Source organism: Leptonotus elevatus, chromosome 21, assembly GCF_054856555.1.
Source record: "Leptonotus elevatus isolate MCC_2025b chromosome 21, RoL_Lele_1.0, whole genome shotgun sequence".
Classification (NCBI taxonomy): Eukaryota; Metazoa; Chordata; class Actinopteri; order Syngnathiformes; family Syngnathidae; genus Leptonotus; species Leptonotus elevatus.
In genome coordinates this window covers 12,191,680-12,210,173 of record NC_141259.1, presented here as the reverse complement: position 1 = coordinate 12,210,173, position 18,494 = coordinate 12,191,680, and the positions used below count along the sequence as shown (strand labels likewise).

The following is an 18,494-nucleotide window of genomic DNA, read 5'->3' as shown; positions in this document are numbered from 1 at the left end:
TTTTGATTGATTGATAATTGTACTTAATAAGTAGATTGCACTGGACTCAAGAAAAATAACATTATAAACAATTTTAACATTTAATTCAGTGATTCTTTCATGTACCACTAGAGGGCACTCATGAACTACGAGTGCTAGTCGTACCACTTTTAGAGTATCACTGTTGTCGAGTATTTTCTGTGAAGATTTTATTTTGTATTATTTCGTGATAATTTAGCCATCTGTTGTAAATATTAATTTTTATGATCTTTAAACTATCAAATTAAATGGGGCCTCTAAAAAATTCACAACATTTAAATATATAGTATATTTGTGGACTGTAATATTTGTACATTTTTTTTGGCATCCTGTCTCGTAAGACAATGGAGTTTGTGCATTTGTACATATGGCACAAAAATGCCACCAACAATAACAATAATAATTATTAAGTGTGGTAAAAAAAAGAAAAGAAAAGTTTTAGGAACTTTAAGGTGTGTTTCTAGAATAGGAAGTAGATTTTTTCATTTAGCGTGGCTTCCCCTTCTTAAAAAAAAACACAACAAAAAAACTCAACTCATCCTAAGAAGTTTCGTTGAGTCAAACAGAAGAGAGGCGGACAGATGTTCATAAACAGTCAAATGATTGCGGGTGAGTCCCAGGTTTTTGGGGGGTCGGTAGAATATATATTCTTGGTATTTTTGTTTTAACCTGATTTTTTTTTTTTGCCGACTGTGCTAACTGAGACAAAAAAAACTTATGGGTGATGTATTTGATCAATATGATTATTAATATCTTTCAAGTTGTTCTGCTGCTGTGTGCTGTCGGCGTGCATTGCTGCAATGGCATCGCAGCCGCGGAGAACTGCAAACCAAGTGACGAGGTAAGTGCTCCGAGTATGATGTATTTGTGTAGAAAGTCAAATCCTCAAGATGATGCGTTTCCAGGTGGAGTGTTTCCACCCTGCGGAGCACCTGAATGCATCCGCTCCATTCCGTTTGGAGGTGGCTGCGGGTAAGAGACTGGTCATCTCCTTGGAGGGCCTCCACGGTTGCAGCGAGTGCAGTTTGAGCAGAGGATCGCATGCCGTACTAGCGACGTAAGTTGTTATTTGTTTCACTATAGTGCATATGGGCAAACGTCTATGCTCAAGGGACATATTTAAATTTTTTCAGACAAATGGGTAAGGTCGTTTATGGATGAATTAAAATACTTAATTTGACTAATTATATATATATTTTTAAATTGTATTATATTTTATTAATGTAGTTATAATTATTTGACCTCAAATCCACTTTCGCCATTCAAATGAATGTAAATGCCATTCATTTGTTCCAGAATAAAACTTTTTTTAAATGCATATTTTGACTTGTGGTATGCCCAACTTGGCCACTGGGGGCATTGCAAAACGGTTATGCAGAAACAGACAAAGAAGAGTTTCACAACTACTACAAGTGGCTCAGTAAGTTGCAGTAATGATAATTGTTTTTTGCAGAGGACAAAGAATATATGCCTGTGAGTATTGCTGCTCTCCGTTAGCCCGTCTATGGGGTTTCCCATTAAGTGTTAGCATTAAGCTAATTGCTTAGGCAATGTTATGTGTTTGTTTTAAATACCAAATTCTCTTTGCTTTAAAGATTAATTTAAGTTTGAATTTAAAAATAAATAAAAGGCCTACATTAATAAACAAATATGACAGGACTCTTAATAACATAAATTAATAATCACTTTTTTGATGATGTTTTTTTTCTTCTTGACAGAAATGGCAGCTCCTCCATGGTCTTGCCAGAACTTTCTGATGAAGATTCTGGGGAGTACAAACTCAGATGTGGGACTGAGTTATCATCGGTCTTTGCTCTACGTGTCGCCACAAGTAAGTACCAGCTGCGAATCAGTCAATCGTCACTATCGTCACTGTATAACTCTTTTTTTCTGGGGTTTCTTTTCCCCTTAGAACGTCCCACAAAACCTCGCCTGACGCTGGTCCGCGTTGACGATGCAATGAGCTCCCCGCATTTTAAGTGTACGTCTGAGGGTGTCCCGCAGCCAATTCTGAGGTGGTCAGGGTAAGATTTTTTTGTCTGATCGGCCTGCAAGGAAGTCAGGAAAATTAACCACTACACCGTCAGAAACATCTTTTTCGTAAAAAATTAACAGCATTGTTAGAGTTATTTGAAATACAGTAAAAACTTTAAATATACAATCAAATCAATAATAAAGTACATTAAAACTAATACCAAATTAGTATTATTATTGACATTATTATTATTATTATTATTATTGTACAATATATTGTGAATATTTTTTTACTCAGTAATTCTACCATCTAAATAACAAATGTCAAAATTTGGTGATATCCCCAAAAACTGTTGACAAATAAAAACTATAATTAAAAAGTACTAATACTATCTAATAATTTAATGAAATGTTTTTAAAGTGCATGTTAATTCATGCACTCCCAGCCATTTTCAGTTTTTTGCTGTTTTACTGGATTTTGACTGATTTTGCAAGGCCTACAGAATATTGTGTTCTATTGCTATAAAAACGTGGAACCTACCAAAAAGGGAACAAAAGTATATTTCTATCTGTTTCAGTTTTGCAGCAATTAATTAAGCTAAGTTTTATCATTATTCACAAATCTGTATAGAACTGTGGGTAAATTAGCTTTTTTTCAACATGGCCCTGGTTGATCTCTGGTTTGCTCTGCTGCCACCCGCTGGCCGTTTTTGTAATAACTACAATTTCTTCAACCGTTCTCTGCAGTTGAGAGGCTGCATCAAAGCCGTCTGTATGATCTAGCATTAAAAAAATACGTCTTTGAGACACTTAAAACATTTAAAATAGAACTTATTTATACATTTTTGGGAGCAAATGAGTTAACATATTTTTATTAAATAACTATTATTACAGTTATTTTTCTCAAATATTAGCCCAAAACTATGTTTGAAAAATTACAAATGCAAAACTTTGGAAGTATAAACAGAAGTTTTCGAACGTCCCACAAGACCTCATCTGACTCATCAGGTTACCACATTGACTAAAAATGTGGTTTCTTTTTGAACAGAATGCAAGATAAAGCAGTAGCAGGTGCGGGAAGAACCGAAAGCACAATCACCAGCGTTGGATTCACAAACAAACAAGTGATGTGTTGCGCTAGTAACACCCAAGGGCGAGAATGCTCGCAACTCTACGACTATGGTGATCGAACCCTCCCTGTTACATTTTGTTTCAATGAGCCCGTGTGATATTCGTGAGGAAAAAATTAATTCCACTATTGTGTGCGTTTTAAGACTTAGAGAGTGACCCGTCGAAGGACGAAATCTCCAGCGTGATTTTGAGTCCCGGGCAGCCTCTCCTGCTTCGCTGCAGGATCCAACGCGGGAGGCAGCGATGGGCAATGTGGGAGAAAGACGGCCAACGGTTGACGTCCGGCGCATTAGCGTGCCCTGCAAAAATCAAGGAGGAGGTGCGGCGTCATCGCACGTTAACGCAAACAAACGCGATCTCCTGACGGCACGTTTTCCTTCCAGATGTGCATCCGAAATGACACGCACGGGAAACACTGGATGGCTTACCTGTTCGTCGACTCGGTCGACGCCGGCCACGGCGGCGCGTACACCTGCAGGAATCAAGACGACGCCAGCAAGTCCGTTAAGGTCAAAGTTCAGGGTCGGTTCTGTCAAATTACATGATAATAACGTCCATTTGTCACATGCTCGGTTTCAGGTGGGCGATTCTGTCTCATGAGCTTTAAATTGCCTCAAATGTGATTTTTTTTTAAAATTCTTTTGCATCATTACCTCAGCGGAAGACTACCTCTCAGTGAAGCTGGTCACGAGAAAAACTCTCCCGGCTGAGGAGGCCTCCACAGCGTGTTTGCAAGCGCCCGTGTTTTACCACCCGGTGCTGCAGCATTGCATATGGGAGACGCCCGACGGCAACGTGTCCAAATGTCTCACGGAGGACTGGGTCACAACGCACAGGTAAGAGCTAGAGACGGAATATAGCTACAAGGGTGGACAATATCATCCAAGCGGACAAAATCCTGCACAAACAACAACATTGGACAGCCAATATCACTTTGGATAATAAAAAAAAAAACATCTTCAAATAGCGATACTTACTGCTAGCAAAGACCCCAAGTCACCATCTGAAGAAATTTGAATATCACCTCAAAACAATCAAAATGAGGTTTAATGTAAAAATCAGTTTGGACCTGGCCTTCCAAAAAGCATTTTCTTGCATGTTTGATGAATCTACAGAAAATACACTCTAAAAAAAAGTTGGATAAAAAAATAACCCAATTTGTGAATGGACCGATTCATTGACCCAACTTTCTGGGTTAATTTGTCACAAAACAACACCCAAAATTGGTTTTTTTTTTTGCATAAAACAACCCAACAAAATTGGGTCTATTTGTAAAAAAAATAATTTAAAAAATCCACCAACAATTTGAAAAAGTTGTGTCGAATTGACCCAACTATTGGATCTGTCTATTTTTGGCTCAAATTGGGTTATTTTTTTACTCAACTGTTTTTAACGTGTACTATTTTTGGTAAGGACTAGCCCAAAAAGTTGTCTTGGGTCCTTTTTTACCTTTTTTTTTTTTTTACCCAACCGCTTTTAGAGTGCACAAGTAATTGAAATAACCCACAAAACAACAAAAATGTTTGGGTTGTTTTGTCATTTTTGATCGAACTTTTGGGTTAAGTGAATAAGAGTTTCACTTGCTTGAATTTAACAACTGGGAAAAAGAAACTCCACAACAACAGCAAGAAGCCAATGTAAACACAATCAAGGGCCTTGGTGGAGGTAATAATATTTGTTGTGTTCCGTCAGCACGGTGAAGCTGTGCGGTGGAATTAAATCGGGAGAATACAAGCTGTACGTGGAGGCGGGTGGACAAAACAGAAGCAAGTCCGTCTCTGTTTGTGTTGTAGGTAAGAAACAGATGAAGTGAAAGTACTCACAGTCTGTACTTGAGTAGAAGTGCAGATGGCTTTTGTAAAACAAAACATGAAATTGACGTAGGCATAATGTAATATTCACCTGCATATATTCTTTATCCTCTGTAAAGAATGATAAATGTAGGGAAGTAAAAGTGGAAAAAATGTCCCAAAAATAAACATACATGAATCCCTTTCACGCTACAGACGAACCAAAATTCAAATTCCGCGTCATCAACCACAACGAAAGCATCATCCTGCAGACAGCCAGCGCCGTGCCGGCAAATTACACATGGATGCTTTGTTTTTCCGGCAACGAAAGGTACGCCCGTATCATTTCGACTGGCTCTTCGTCACCCGCGACACCATCCCTGCTCTTTTTCGACGATTACAGCTGCGAGGGTCAATCCCACTGGAAAGAGGTCCCCGACGCCTGGCGAGCTGCCGAATGGTGCCGAAAAACCATCGAGAGCTCGACCAGTCGAAACGTGCCGGACGGACACTACTTGAAATTTTGCCTGGCAAACTCCGTCGGCTCCTGGTGCAAGGCCCCGCACCTGGAGTACTACCACCCGCCTTCCCCGCAGGCCTCCAAAGATGTCCTCGACGAGAACGTCAGAAACACGGCGCTGAAAGTTAGCAGCGTGATCCTCGTCGTGGCGTTGCTGGCCGTCAGCGTGGCGCTCGCGTACTTCGTCAAAAAGAAGGTGAGGCGCGGCGCGCTGCCGCTTTCAAAACGCAAGCGGCAGCGGCTAACGCTAAAAATATCCCATAGAAACCCCAGTATCAGCCCCAGCTGCAGATGATCCAGATGGTGGGCCCCAATGATAACGATTACATCTACATTAACTTCAAAGACTTTGAGTATGACCAAAAATGGGAGTTTCCCAGGGAGAACTTGGAGTTAGGTTCGTATCACTTACGTCATTTGAGTCCGGTTGTGCGTATGCCGAGCTGGTTGCCGGTGTGATCCTCAGGGAAAGAACTGGGCTCCGGTGCGTTCGGCATGGTGGTGCAGGCCACGGCGTATGGCATCAAGAAGGCCGGCGTGTCGCAGCAGGTGGCCGTCAAGATGCTTAAAGGTCGGCGTTTGTCTGGCGTAATGTAACGGGCGGGTTCAAATGGGAAGAAAAGGGTCCGATTTTGCATTTCTGGCCGCTTGCAGAGAAACACCAGGAAGTGGAGAAAGAGGCTCTGATGTCGGAACTCAAGATGCTCACGCATATCGGCAGCCACGCGAACGTCGTTAACTTGCTCGGAGCGTGCACAGGATCAGGTGCGTTTACTGGGCGGATGTTGTGTAATAAAGTTAATAAAGTTGTTTTTTTGAATGGTGATTTCAATCACAATTTCAATTCGCAAGTTTGGAATTTCCCTCGTTCTACACAGGCCCCACATATCTGATATTCCAGTACTGTTGCCATGGCGACTTGCTAAACTACCTGAAGAACAGCAGCGAGCGCTACCACAAGTCAGCAGTGGACGCCTTCACCTTGGACCGCGACAATAGCCTCTATCGCAACCTGAAAAATTCAACGATGTAGGTTTTTGTGTCTTTTCATCTATCGATTTTTTCGTAAAGTGGAAGTCAACCTTAAACATTTCTTGACAATAATATGTCATATGTGACCTCACTAGTCGTTTGAACATGACATTCGGATTCATATCAAATTTTTGGAATAAAAATTATGAAACAAAATCCAGCCATTTTTATCCATGTCAGGGGCCATTTTGCCACTTGCTGTCGACTGAAGATGACATCACAGATGCTCAGGACTCGGGCAACGACCAATCACAGCTCACCTGTTTTCTGAAGCTGAACTGTGATTGGTTGTTACCTGAGCTCTGAGCTACTGTGATGTTGTCATCTTCAGTCGACAGCAAGTGGCAAAATGGCCGCCCCCTGAGATGGATAAAAATGGTTGGATTTTGCTGCTTAACTCATATTCCACTAACACAATATCAACCAGAATGCGGCATTTAGACGAGTGGGGCTACATGGAAAATATTATTATCATTTTTTTTTTTAAATGCCTTTGTTGCGCGTTATTATCAGCATGCAGGCGAGCACTTTGGACAACTACATCCCAATGCGCACTGCCTCCACCGGGGGACAAGAGGACGTCGCCCTCCTCTGTCCCAGCTTGGACGACGTGGACTGTGTTGAAGGTCAGTAGGTTACTATTTTGCACAACACACATGATACCAGGCACTCTTTGTGCTCTTTCTGCAGACCCGGAGAACTATGACAACGGACAGACGGACGACCTAAAGGCCCTGACTTTTGATGACCTGTTGAGCTTTGCTGTCCAAGTGGCCAAAGGCATGGACTTCCTTTCCTCTAAAAATGTAAGTACATACATTATATGATGATTGTGATTTATATTCTTTATCCTCTGCGAAGAAAGTGCTACAAAGGAGCTAAGACCATAAAACAGTATGTCCAGAGCCATATATAGAGAGTTTGGCCAACTTGGTTTCAGCAGGGTAACAAGATGGCGTCCATATATCATGTGACCGGCAGTTGACCAATCACAGCGTGTCAACTGCTGGACGCCATCTTGTTACCCTGCCGAAACAAACAAATTGGCCAAACACTCTCTATATATGGCTCTTTGTATGTCTGTATGATACTGCTCCCAGGTGGCCACTATGGGAGCAGCACAGAGTGCATTGAATTAAAGTAAAAAAAATATGGAAAACTGCTTAAATCTTTAGTGCTATTTGATCTCAAGTGTATCCATCGTGACCTGGCGGCTCGCAACGTGCTGGTGACCAAAGGCCGACGGGTGAAAATCGCCGACTTCGGATTGGCGCGGGACATCGACAACGATTCCAACTACGTCGTGAGAGGAAACGTAAGTCAGCCGTTTTTTTTTTTTTCCCTTTGCCGACGCTTTTGTAAAAAAAAACGACTTTTGCCGCCTGGCAGGTGCGTTTGCCCGTGAAGTGGATGGCGCCGGAGAGCATCTTCCAGGGGATGTACGCCATGAAGAGTGACGTGTGGGCGTACGGCATCCTCCTGTGGGAGATATTCTCTCTGGGCGTCACCCCGTACCCGGGCGTGAAAGTGGATCACGGGTTCTATTCCATGATTCAGAGAGGATTCAAGATGGAGTGTCCTTACTACGCTGACGAGTCTGTGTAGGTGTCGTCGGCAGGTTGTGATAGAGAAACAGACAGAGCGGCGGCATTTTTGCGTGCTTCATGCTTGCTTCTCCAGGTACGAGATCATGTGCAAATGCTGGGCCCTGGACCCCGGCGACCGACCCTCTTTCTCCAAATTGGTGACCTTCATGTCGGAGCATCTGACGGACAGTGAGGAGAAGGTACGTTCAAGTGCGCTCAAGGGTCACATTGGATTTTGGAATAAATTATTCAAATTTCATGGACCAAATATGAGAGTGTAAGTTGTAAATGTAGGTCAGTCCTTTTTAGCACGGACTCGCTACCGCTTCCGATAACAGAGCACCTTCTGCTTTCAGCTCTATCACAACGCCATCAACCAGTCATCGAGCGACTACCAGAATGCGTCAGCAGTTTTGGATACTTTCGAGGGCAAGTTAAAGTTGGATGAAAAAACAACCAAAGATGTCCAGTGATCGAACAAAATAATCATTCAGTGCATCCACACGTCTTTCGCAGTTCAGTAAAAACAAAAACCTAGAAGAGGAGCAACGCATTAGTCTGAATTGTCATTTTTCACTTTGCGTATATACTTGTTAATGTGTATTCATTTTAGAAGGTTGCATAAATTTAGTACAAATTTCAAACGAATAATTATTTACTGTATTTTTGCTTTTTTATATTCACTTGAACCATCATCTTTCAGCTAAAACACACCTCATACTATGTTCTCAGATGTAAACTAAAATTACATTTAACAACCACCAACAGTGGCCATACGGGATTTAAATTTAAATTAAAAAAAATACATTTAAAAAAAGGAAGTAAGATTTTGGTATTTTATGAGGCAGCTTCTTGGGTTTTAAATGTGAAAATATGTTTGTTTCACCATGTAATATTGCTGTTTTTGTTTAGTTTTTTTGTTTTTTGCCATCAAATCTTTTAAATATTAACCCACTTTTTATACGCATTTTTATTGAAGCTTTAAATATTATGAGTTTGAATGTAATGTTGTTGTGTGTGTGTTTTTTCAGCTCAAGCAATAAACCTGCAATAAAAATGCATTTACTCAGAAACCGTGTACATGCATACTACTTTATATGTATTTTTAGCTATATATTTTTTCTTAAATATTTCAATAATTTAATAAATTTTTTAGTCACATTTTATCCCTAACAAAATAAATGAACTATTAAATAGTTTTATCTGGCACTACCGTTGTCCATATACTGTAGAACCACTAGCTACTGTATTTGTATCCAACATTTAGCCTTAGAAAAAAACTGTTAAAAAAACACAAATTAACTGAATCTAGCTGCAAAAAAAAAAAACTGGTGGGGGGGGGAACATTTTTAACTGACACTAGCTGTTTTTTTTGTTAGTTTTTACTCGCCTGGCTCGTTTTATAAAGCTAAATATTTAATTTAAAGCAAATTATTCAGCCAAATTTTGTTTGCCCCTCCTTTAGTCGTAGAAAATTGTATTAAGAAGGGGGAGGGGGGGAGGCACGATTCGACCTGAAAACAAAGACTTTACCAGAACTGACCAATCAGCGGTGCGAGGCTACGACAGAATGAAAGGCAGCTTGGCCAATGACTGCATAAAACGGAAGTACGATGCCAGCCAACTAGCCAATGACGACAAGCATCTTCTTATTTGATGACTGCTATAGGACGACCGCCATTTGCCCGGGCAGTAGTTTCCTTGTTTCCAACAGATACAACTGGTATCTGACTAATTACAGGCTACAGCCTTATCGTTTTTTAGCTGGACTTGGCGAACACACGAAAATCTTACTCTCTCCGTGTAACGAGACAGTTTTGAACGTAGACGTACCTACGTAGCGATCGCTGTGTGCACAATATCACACGTCGACACTGTCGCCATTTTGAATGTGGCGAAGTGAGATCGGAGAACAACATGCCTCATTCGTGTTCTTCCTTGAATTGTACCAACCGCTTTACAGCCGAAACCAGAACACGTGGGATTACTTTTCACAGGTAAAACTGAACTCTGGCTTTAAACAAGATGTATTTGGGCATAATAACAATTTTGCGGCTAATCCCGTGCAAGGTCCTTGAATTCCTGCGATGAAACTAGTCTCCAACTAAGTCTTTCCCTACAGAACAACATTTCTATCGAAGAAAAACAAATACTTATTCGAGCCAAACATTTAAAATGTGAAAATCGCCACGTGTGTGCTTACTGTTCTTAAAAGCACCCAAACGATGATTGTTGTAGTACCCACGATTGACCTGTGAGAGGCAGCACGGGGTGGGGATTGTGTGATGTTTTATTATTTAAGTTGATTTATGTAAATATAACATTTCTGTGCTTACTTTTAAGAAAATTCTCATCTTTTGCCTTATTGTTGGTATATGTTTCCCCCCACTTTAGTTGACTTTTCTCATACAAATCTAGGTTTCCCAAAGATCGAGTGCTGAGAAGAAGATGGGAAAAAGCTGTCCGTAGAGGAGGATTCAACTCCAATACGTCGACAATGCTGTGCAGTGAGCACTTCAGACCGGAGGACTTTGACAGAACAGGTCAGACAGTCAGGCTCCGAGTAGGAACCGTTCCTGTCTGCTGTTACAAACCTCCTGATAATACGGTCGGTGACTCACTAGGATGTAAAGATTGCAACGTTCGAAGCAACATTATGCTGAAAATGTTGTTTACTTTCCCCTTTCGGAATGCGAAGGCTCCCAGGATGTCTCAGACCTCACAGAAGGCGCGGGAGCCCCTGCCAGTAGAACCTCCCCAGCCTGCGCCCACACCTGCACCCTTGCCCACTGTTGTGAGTATTAAGTTCGAGGCGCAGGCCTGAAACGATCAATCGAATAATATATGTGTAAAAACAATGTGATTTAAAAAAAATTAATCCGTCGATTTTTTTTTTCTGATTTAAAAAGATATAAGGTTGGCCGATTGTAAGTCGGAAGTAAAGCTGTTTTTGTACGTATATTGATTTCTCGTTTCTACTAGGACCATGCATACGCTTCAACACCGAATGAGCTGAGGATCAAACTCACTGAAGCCTTGGCAAGGGTGGAGAGTCTGGAAAGAGAAAAGAGGAACGCGAGGGACAGAGAGAGGAGGGTTAGGAACACCGTGAGTTGTCTTCTGGAGGACCTCGAGGTGAAGAAAATCCTGAACGACGAATTGAAAGAGCGGCTCGATATATACTCAGGTGAAAATGGGAAAATTACAACATGGTGTGTGTTTAAAGTGGAAGTCAACCTTAAACGTTTCTTGGTAGTGATATGTGACCTCACTAGTCTAAACATGGCATTCTGATTAATATTATATTTGTGGAATATGAGTTAAGAAGCAAAATCCAGCCGTTTTTATCCATCTCAGGGGGCGGCCATTTTGCCACTTGCTGTCGACTGAAGATGACATCACAGCTACTCGGGGTGCAGGCAAAGACCAATCACAGCTCAGCTGTTTTCTGTGATTTGGTTGTTACCTGAGCAACATTGATGTCATCTTCAGTTGACAGCAAGTGACAAAATGGCCGCCAAGTAAGATGGATAAAAACAGCTTAACTCATATTCCACTAACGCAATATTAACCAGAATGCCGTATTTAGACTAGTGTGGCTGCATAGAACATTATATTGTAAAAAAAATGAAAAGAGAAAGCTTTCTTACCTGGCCCGCAAAATTGCAGCTGTCATGATTTGACCTGTAAACAAACAAAATGGCTGCATGAGCACTTTGGCAGAAATAAAGAGATGAAAAGTGGGACGGGAAAAAACAAACTTAGTGAAAACTTGACCATAAGTATAACAATACTTTCTCTCACTTTTAAGACTTCCAAGAATTGTAACGCTACTCAGGAATTTGCCTGCGCTAACTGAATTCCAGATCTTCCGGTTCACCTGCTGTCCAAGCAAAGCCACCAATACACCAAAGAGCAGAAGGACTTTGCCGTGACTCTCCACTTTCACGGACCGAAGGCGTACAGCTACCTGAGAGAGTGTCTCCATATTAATCTCCCGCATCCGCACACTTTGCAGAAGTAATATTCTCATTGTTTGAAAACTTGTTGTCGCTAACATATGATTTTTTTAAACAGTCGTCGTCAATATTACCGTGAAGTTGAACGTCTGCTTTTTCCATCTCACCAAGGTGGGTGAGCTCAGGACAGGCCAAGCTTGACCTCAATAAGACGCCGGACTCGCTAAGACAAGAGGACGCCGCCGCTAAATATTTAGGTAGCGCGTTTGTCTACATACATACAAAACTGAAAATAAAACATCGCGTCATTGTCAAGGTATTTGGCAAAACATTAACCGGGCAGCTCGAGCTGGTCCTGTGTGTCCAGAAAGGACGTTGGACTTTTGAGGAATGATTAGTTTTGAGACTTTTCAGGTCATCAAGCAGCCGCCAACGAGAACATGGAGCTCTCCCAAGTCAACGCGCTTCCCTACGAGGAGTTTGTGAACATTTTCGGCAACGTGGTGGAGAAGTGTCCCATCGCGGCGGCGGCCGTGAGCTCCCAGCGTCCCTTCGCTGACGTCGACGCCTTGGAGGCGGCCATTTGCGACTTCATCGACGCTCTGTCCGACTCGGGCGAGTCAATGATTATTTGATAAAGTGGCGACATTTAGGAAATACGGTTGTACTAAAAATTGCTAGTTTTTTTGTCCAGGCAAAGAGGGCGTCCTGAGATGCCACCCGGACCTCGCGTGCCGTGACCTCCAGGACGGCACCTTGACCCGAGAGTCCATGAGCGAGCAGGCCAGCGTGGGCTTCGACGTGTTGGGCGTCGAGGAGGCCTACACCATGTCCTGCTTGAACGACGAGTACAAGGAGCGCTTCGGCTTCCCGTTCGTCGTCTGCACCCGCATGAGCGACAAGTCCAGCATTTTCCAGGAGTTGCGCAACCGCGTCGCAAACGGGCTCACGGAGGAGAGAGAGCACGCCATCGAGGAGGTCAAGAAAATCTGTCATCTGCGTGTTCGGGACCTCGTGCGCACCGACGCCGCGGCTCCGTTTTAAATTGCATTCATTGTGTAGCCTGAGGTGGCGGGTTCAAATGGTAAAAATGTTAGGGATATTGGGCTTTCATGTGAATTTTCAACTCGTTGTGCAAAAAGTACATGTGCGTTCTAAAGTTCGGAGATTGTCAAATTCATCCCTGCTGCATTTTAGGTTCATCCTGAAAATTCCCCCAAAAGCCCGACTTTTTGGGAGAGGATACGTTGACGCTACAGTATATCCATATCCACATACAAAAAATTTTTTTTTTACATTAAAAAATGTACAGTTCACATTAACATGAAAACAAATCAGAACTGACCTGAAGTATTAACATAACCCAAGTGTATATTTGATAACTGCGTGAATAAAGTTTTCCCTCCATGGTTTGTTTGTTTGATGAGTGGCCATTCCACTCCAAAGCTCCAATTATTTGTATACAACAATTAAAAATGATATATATTTTTTAAATGTCTTACAAGGTAAGTTGACAAAGATGAATGATTGAATATAACATGGACAATGATGAGGAAAATATGATTTTTGTAAATGCAGTTATTAACATTGGAGATTGGATGATACTGTCGCTACTCACCTACCTTTTGTAACTTTTGGGTTAACGTCACCTCTGAGTTTGTTTAAAAAAAAAAAGTTGGTCTAAAATTGATGATTTGTCGCTCATGTACAGAACGGGTCCTTCCGTAAAGTACTGCCACCTTGTAATGTGCTGTCCTTGTCGATGCCCGATTAAAAACGCGATAGTACGTGACTAAAAAGCAACGCGTTAAAGTAAAACAAATATGAAATACCCACACTGTTACATTTTCACTTTTTTCCCCTCTATATTTTAAATAAACAAATCATCATTGGCGTAATTTAATGCAACTCGGAAACGACAGGCATAAAGTAGTCCAGTACATCAATAGTCACCATGTCGTAAAATGTGTTTACTAGAACAGAAAACTACAATATTTACATGATTGCTGTTTTTGTACTGGTATTTACATAAATATATATCACATATGCCAACTAGAATGATGAGTCAATAAATATTGTCGCCACTAGGAGGCAGGAGAACAACTTCTTTACGTCTTCCACGTTGGTAGAGGCACTAACATGAAGAGTCACCTTATGAAATATTACTTCCCACTTGACGACGGATTTTTTTTTAATGTACAGTACATTTGAATCAAATTATCCGTTATCCGTATGAGTATGTTACAGTAGCTAACAATAATGTTCAAAGCACTTTTTTAGGAAATCAGTGTTTTGATAAAAACAGTTTAAATGTCCCTCTCGATTGAATTTCTGCCACACTTAAAAACATAGCATTACACGTGTGTTTAAAACAACATCGTTTTATTTTAGGAAGTCTGCTTATCTTAATGCTAACCCACAATACAAAATCTCATTGATATGCTAACATGTAGGGCCTAAGAACTTTTATTTCCGTTTGTTTTTATACAGTATTTTGCCTTGTATAGGATGGATGAATAAAACAATCCTCACCGACACATACATGTAGTCTTTATCTTCTATGAAAAACGAAGTTGACGAGGTGAATATAACATGGATGAAATGGTGGGAAAATAATTAACTAATATAATGAAGTTTATTTATTTTTCAATACAGTCATTTATTAACAACACTGTAGTACTCACCTAACTTTTTTTTTTTAATTTAGGGTTAATGTAAATGTCACCTCTGATGAGCCTTAAAAAAAAAAGTCAAATAAAAAGGTCTAAAATTGATGATTAATCGCTCACCTACAGAACGGGTCCTTCCGTGAAGTCCTCCCACCTTGTTTGCTGTCCTTGTCGGTGCCTGATTAAAAACACGCAATTGTACGTGACTTTACAAAGCAACGTTAAGTAAAAATAAAAAAATAATAAAACGGTTACATTTTCACTTTTTTTGTTGTTGCTCTATTTTAAATAAATCATTATTAACGTATTAGAATGTAACACGGGAAGACTGGCATAATGTAGCCCAGTACATAAACAGTTCAAACACATTGCAAAACACCAAAAAAAAAGAATAATAAAATGTATTATTTAATAGAGATCAGAAAATTATGTTTATATGATTTTTTTGCTGGTATTTACACACAAAAAAATACATTACATGCTATGAGCTTTATGAAATAAAACCACTGTTTTGATGAATACCGTTTTTAGCTTTTTTATGTAGGACAGTGGTGCCTTGAGAGATAGTGCTGTATGAGGCAGTGAACTCATTCCACAACAAGCAGAAGCTTAGCAAATGTTGAACAATTCATCATACAAGAGGGTTCAAGCTGTTAAATGTCCAGTTGAAGGTCTGCCACACTAAATATACAACAAACACGTACAAGTCCACTTAGCTTAATGCTAACCCACAATGCAAAAACCCCACTTACCTGCTAGTAATTAGCATAAATAGTCACAGTTTTAGAAGCAAAAACACAAACGACAAACAAAACAATACTCACAGTCATGTCTTTATCTTCTGTGAAAAAAACGCTAATATTACAGCATCATACTGTGTTAGTATAGTAAAAGTCCATTTTTCTTCATTTGTACCTAATGTACCGTATTATACTGCCTCCTGGTGGCCAAGATGGGCGCAACGAATTGGATAGTAGCGTTAAAACATGTACAAACTGTTTTAATTATCTACAATTTATTTATTACTCTGTTTTCAAAAAGTACAATATTAGATTACTATTTGTCCTTATATAAAAAAAAAACCCAACAACAACTCATATTTCAAGGCACCACTGTAGAGTGTGAACAGTGTGAGAAGTGGCTAGGCTATGCTAACAGTTAGCATATAACGGTGAGCTTGAAATTGAATTGAATTGAAATTGTAAATAATAAACAGCCTTAACATTCACGATTGTACATCCTGACGGAGCGACGTGAGGGAGGGGGTGGGTGCGGTGGGGGTGATTTTTGGCACATGCACACCCCAGGATAATCGTTCAGAAACATCTGAAAAGTGGGCAAAAAAGCAAAAATGCTCCATGACGATCTTTCTTATTCAAAAAAGTGTTTTCTTTTGGTCCAGGGTTTGGCGCTCCGGGGAGAGCGGTGGCGAACCCCCCACCGCCGCCTCCCCCTGGTCCCCGGAGGTGACGGCCGAGTCCTGGTCGGGCTCGCCCCGCCTGGCCCGCCGCCGGTCCTCCTCCTTCTTCCACTTCATACGGCGGTTCTGGAACCAGATCTTGATGTGGCGCTCGGTCAGGCTGAGGGTGAGAGCCAGTTCCACGCGGCGAGGCCTGGAAATGTAGCGGTTGAACAGGAATTCCTTCTCCAGCTCCAGGAGCTGTGCGCGCGTGTAGGCCGTGCGCGTGCGCTTGCTCTCCTCGGCCTCCGCCATCATGTAGGGACCTGGACAAACACAGGCGGTTCAGTTCGGAATCATTAGTTAACTAATTAATTGAAAAAACAGAAAAAAATTATAATAAAAAAAAACCAGTTAATATGCAAACCCGCGTGTGCCGAACCGCGAGTTTGCGGGGGTTGACTAAACAACTTGAAACTTATTTTTTTGAAGATTCGTCTGACTATCTGGCAATCAATTTTTCCTCTTAGCAACCAATCTGAGGACTTAAAAATGTTGCCGTTATTGTGGCTGCTGCTGGGGGCGAATTTGAAATCTGATTGGTTAAAGAAAACAATCCCTTTTAATATATCGGCCAGCTCAAATGATTCTGAATAATAATATAAAAAAATTTAAAAAAAACACAAGAACAACAATAAATCTAACATAGTAGCTAATGGAAACAGTGCAGCAAATAAAAACAATATTCTTAAAACATAATTCATATTTGACATACCGTATTTTAGGCATGTGAATAGGCCTACGTTTAACTCAACAATCGGCGACATTTTGGGACTGGGAGCTTGATCCACAATCGATTAGCACAGGGGTACCTAATATTGTGACCCCTTAGTGCATAAAAACAAAATGAACAAAAGACAATTAACACGGTTAATATAGTATTATAAGGATTATATTTGTATTGAAATCCTCATTTATGAAGCCATTTCTCAAAAATAAATAAAAGAGTAGCCTACCATTTTTTTTTAAAGCACCTAAAATGTTGCACAGTATTAAGCAGCATCAACATTTTATATATACGTTATTTTAAATGCTTAAGTCTGCAAAAATTGTAATAACTAGTTATCTTTTTTTTGTTTGTCCTATTATAATACAAAAAAAGTGCAGGCACATTTTCTATTATGCAGGCTTGAACCCAATATACGACCATATTGTAAAAATGATTATAATTCTGATTTGAAGCCCTTTTATATTATCAAAAAGCAATTTATAGTTATGTATATATATATTTTTAATGTTGTTCTTGTGCACACAATATAGCTAAATGAAAGTTCATTTCAACTGAATTTGAATCCAATTTGTAACACTAATGGCAAACTTTACAATATTTTAAATTCATTCCGAAGTCACTTTTGATGCATGTAATAAAAAAAAGAAGATATAACGCTGTAGTAAAATCTAAACATTTTAAAAGTCCATGTAGCCTATGCAAAAACAATTTAAAAAAAATAATATGAACTATAACGCATATATATGTAAATGTTAAATAACGATAGAGTCACCCTTTTATTTAATTAAACAACATTATTAATGATTAACCTTTTTTGACGATAAGAAACAATAAAAAAATCCCGACAAGGTTAACTGCTCGTAAAAACGATTCCCTGTGAGTCACTCTTAAAAGCAATACAAACATAATCATCATCATGTAATAAGCGTTAAGCTACCTGTCCACTGCGCCTTCCACGTGTGGGAGTGAGATTTGCTGCTTTTCATCCAGGGGAAAGGAAGGTGAAAGCGGCCCTGAGAATCGTCCGTGTCGCCGAAGGCCGCGGCGGGCGTAAGCGGAGGCGGCGGCGGCGGCGGGTGTTGGGGCACCTGGCTCGGGTGCGGCTGCTGCTGGTTCTGGTGGTGGTGGTGCAGCAACTGCATCCCGAGCTCTTCCCGCAGCGGGAGCCCGTAGGCGGACTCCGCCGCCAGGCCGTCGGCCGCCTCCAGGGTGCCTCCCGCCGGGTACCCGGCATGCACCTGGCGGCTCATGTAGAGGCAGGGCGGCGGGTTGTGGCCCTGGGCGAACTCGTCCGGGTGTGGCGCCCTCTGGTACGCGCAGGAGTCCTTGAACGGGAGGTGCTGGTACGCGTGGTTGTCCCGATGCATGGCTGCCGCTCGCTGCAGGGCCCTTGCCCCTGGCGTGGACCTTCTCCTCTGCTGGCTGCGCCCACTTGGCGTGCGCAGGTGTGCCCGCGGTTGGATCACGTGAGGCGGCAGCGAGGCCAGCCATTGGCTGAGAAGGGGCATTCGCTAAATTGAACAAAGTAAATACACGCACGTGCGGATTTATTGGAGCTTCTTGTGTCAATCGGGATACGTTGGATTTGACGTGCAGTGGTTCCCCCGCGTGTACTCGCGGTTCGAA

At 41.2% G+C, this 18,494-nt stretch overlaps 3 protein-coding genes and 1 long non-coding RNA gene across 13 annotated transcripts; 2 read left to right on the top strand and 2 right to left on the bottom strand.

Moving 5' to 3' along the window:
* Nucleotides 1-566: 566 nt before the first annotated feature.
* Nucleotides 567-9,124, top strand: LOC147155912 (receptor-type tyrosine-protein kinase FLT3-like). Its single transcript, XM_086065983.1, has 22 exons — nucleotides 567-627; nucleotides 780-859; nucleotides 924-1,075; nucleotides 1,737-1,849; nucleotides 1,931-2,042; nucleotides 3,041-3,174; nucleotides 3,267-3,442; nucleotides 3,507-3,645; nucleotides 3,782-3,959; nucleotides 4,816-4,916; nucleotides 5,130-5,244; nucleotides 5,317-5,629; nucleotides 5,698-5,830; nucleotides 5,900-6,004; nucleotides 6,088-6,198; nucleotides 6,312-6,462; nucleotides 6,979-7,091; nucleotides 7,156-7,271; nucleotides 7,658-7,780; nucleotides 7,855-8,066; nucleotides 8,146-8,251; nucleotides 8,408-9,124. Exons 1-22 carry the CDS (start codon nucleotides 600-602, stop codon nucleotides 8,522-8,524), a joined length of 2,928 nt encoding a protein of 975 aa, XP_085922109.1. The 5' UTR covers nucleotides 567-599; the 3' UTR covers nucleotides 8,525-9,124.
* On the bottom strand, nucleotides 2,807-15,749 carry LOC147155910 (uncharacterized). 8 transcript variants are annotated; one of them, XR_015092061.1, is made up of 8 exons: nucleotides 15,432-15,749; nucleotides 14,800-14,857; nucleotides 11,702-11,735; nucleotides 8,050-8,230; nucleotides 4,101-6,016; nucleotides 3,777-4,021; nucleotides 3,552-3,652; nucleotides 2,807-3,422 (listed from the first exon to the last, which is right to left on the bottom strand). It is a non-coding gene; the product is annotated as an uncharacterized LOC147155910 (long non-coding RNA). The 8 variants fall into 8 exon arrangements; XR_015092062.1 differs by lacking the exon at nucleotides 8,050-8,230 and adding an exon at nucleotides 11,081-11,105 and having other exon boundaries at nucleotides 3,777-6,016; XR_015092058.1 differs by having other exon boundaries at nucleotides 3,777-6,016.
* urad (ureidoimidazoline (2-oxo-4-hydroxy-4-carboxy-5-) decarboxylase) lies at nucleotides 9,700-13,419 on the top strand. 3 transcript variants are annotated; one of them, XM_086065991.1, is made up of 8 exons: nucleotides 9,700-10,048; nucleotides 10,470-10,659; nucleotides 10,750-10,845; nucleotides 11,034-11,238; nucleotides 11,918-12,071; nucleotides 12,182-12,267; nucleotides 12,437-12,625; nucleotides 12,705-13,419. In XM_086065991.1, exons 1-8 carry the CDS (start codon nucleotides 9,969-9,971, stop codon nucleotides 13,052-13,054), a joined length of 1,350 nt encoding a protein of 449 aa, XP_085922117.1. In that variant the 5' UTR covers nucleotides 9,700-9,968; the 3' UTR covers nucleotides 13,055-13,419. The 3 variants fall into 3 exon arrangements, with proteins under 3 accessions (XP_085922117.1, XP_085922116.1, XP_085922118.1); XM_086065990.1 differs by having other exon boundaries at nucleotides 12,425-12,625; XM_086065992.1 differs by having other exon boundaries at nucleotides 10,446-10,659; nucleotides 12,425-12,625.
* A 180-nt stretch (nucleotides 15,750-15,929) lies between the features above and the next one.
* Nucleotides 15,930-18,250, bottom strand: pdx1 (pancreatic and duodenal homeobox 1). The gene is made up of 2 exons (XM_086065993.1): nucleotides 17,806-18,250; nucleotides 15,930-16,404 (listed from the first exon to the last, which is right to left on the bottom strand). Exons 1-2 carry the CDS (start codon nucleotides 18,233-18,235, stop codon nucleotides 16,055-16,057), a joined length of 780 nt encoding a protein of 259 aa, XP_085922119.1. The 5' UTR covers nucleotides 18,236-18,250; the 3' UTR covers nucleotides 15,930-16,054.
* Between the last annotated feature and the right edge of the window lie 244 nt (nucleotides 18,251-18,494).

Bases quoted from the DNA above. Each gene is read 5' to 3' on its own strand.
- LOC147155912 (XM_086065983.1), top strand. From the start codon at position 600: ATGTTCATAAACAGTCAAATGATTGCGG. The intron at 5,630-5,697 runs GTGAGGCGCGGC...AATATCCCATAG, and splicing joins CGTACTTCGTCAAAAAGAAG to AAACCCCAGTATCAGCCCCA. The intron at 6,199-6,311 runs GTGCGTTTACTG...CGTTCTACACAG, and splicing joins CGGAGCGTGCACAGGATCAG to GCCCCACATATCTGATATTC.
- urad (XM_086065990.1), top strand. From the start codon at position 9,969: ATGCCTCATTCGTGTTCTTCCTTGAATTGTACCAACCGCTTTACAGCC. The intron at 10,846-11,033 runs GTGAGTATTAAG...CGTTTCTACTAG, and splicing joins CTGCACCCTTGCCCACTGTT to GACCATGCATACGCTTCAAC. The intron at 11,239-11,917 runs GTGAAAATGGGA...ACTGAATTCCAG, and splicing joins GCGGCTCGATATATACTCAG to ATCTTCCGGTTCACCTGCTG.
- pdx1 (XM_086065993.1), bottom strand. From the start codon at position 18,235: ATGCATCGGGACAACCACGCGTACCAGCACCTCCCGTTCAAGGACTCC. The intron at 16,405-17,805 runs GTAGCTTAACGC...GTGTTTGTCCAG, and splicing joins GTGGAAGGCGCAGTGGACAG to GTCCCTACATGATGGCGGAG.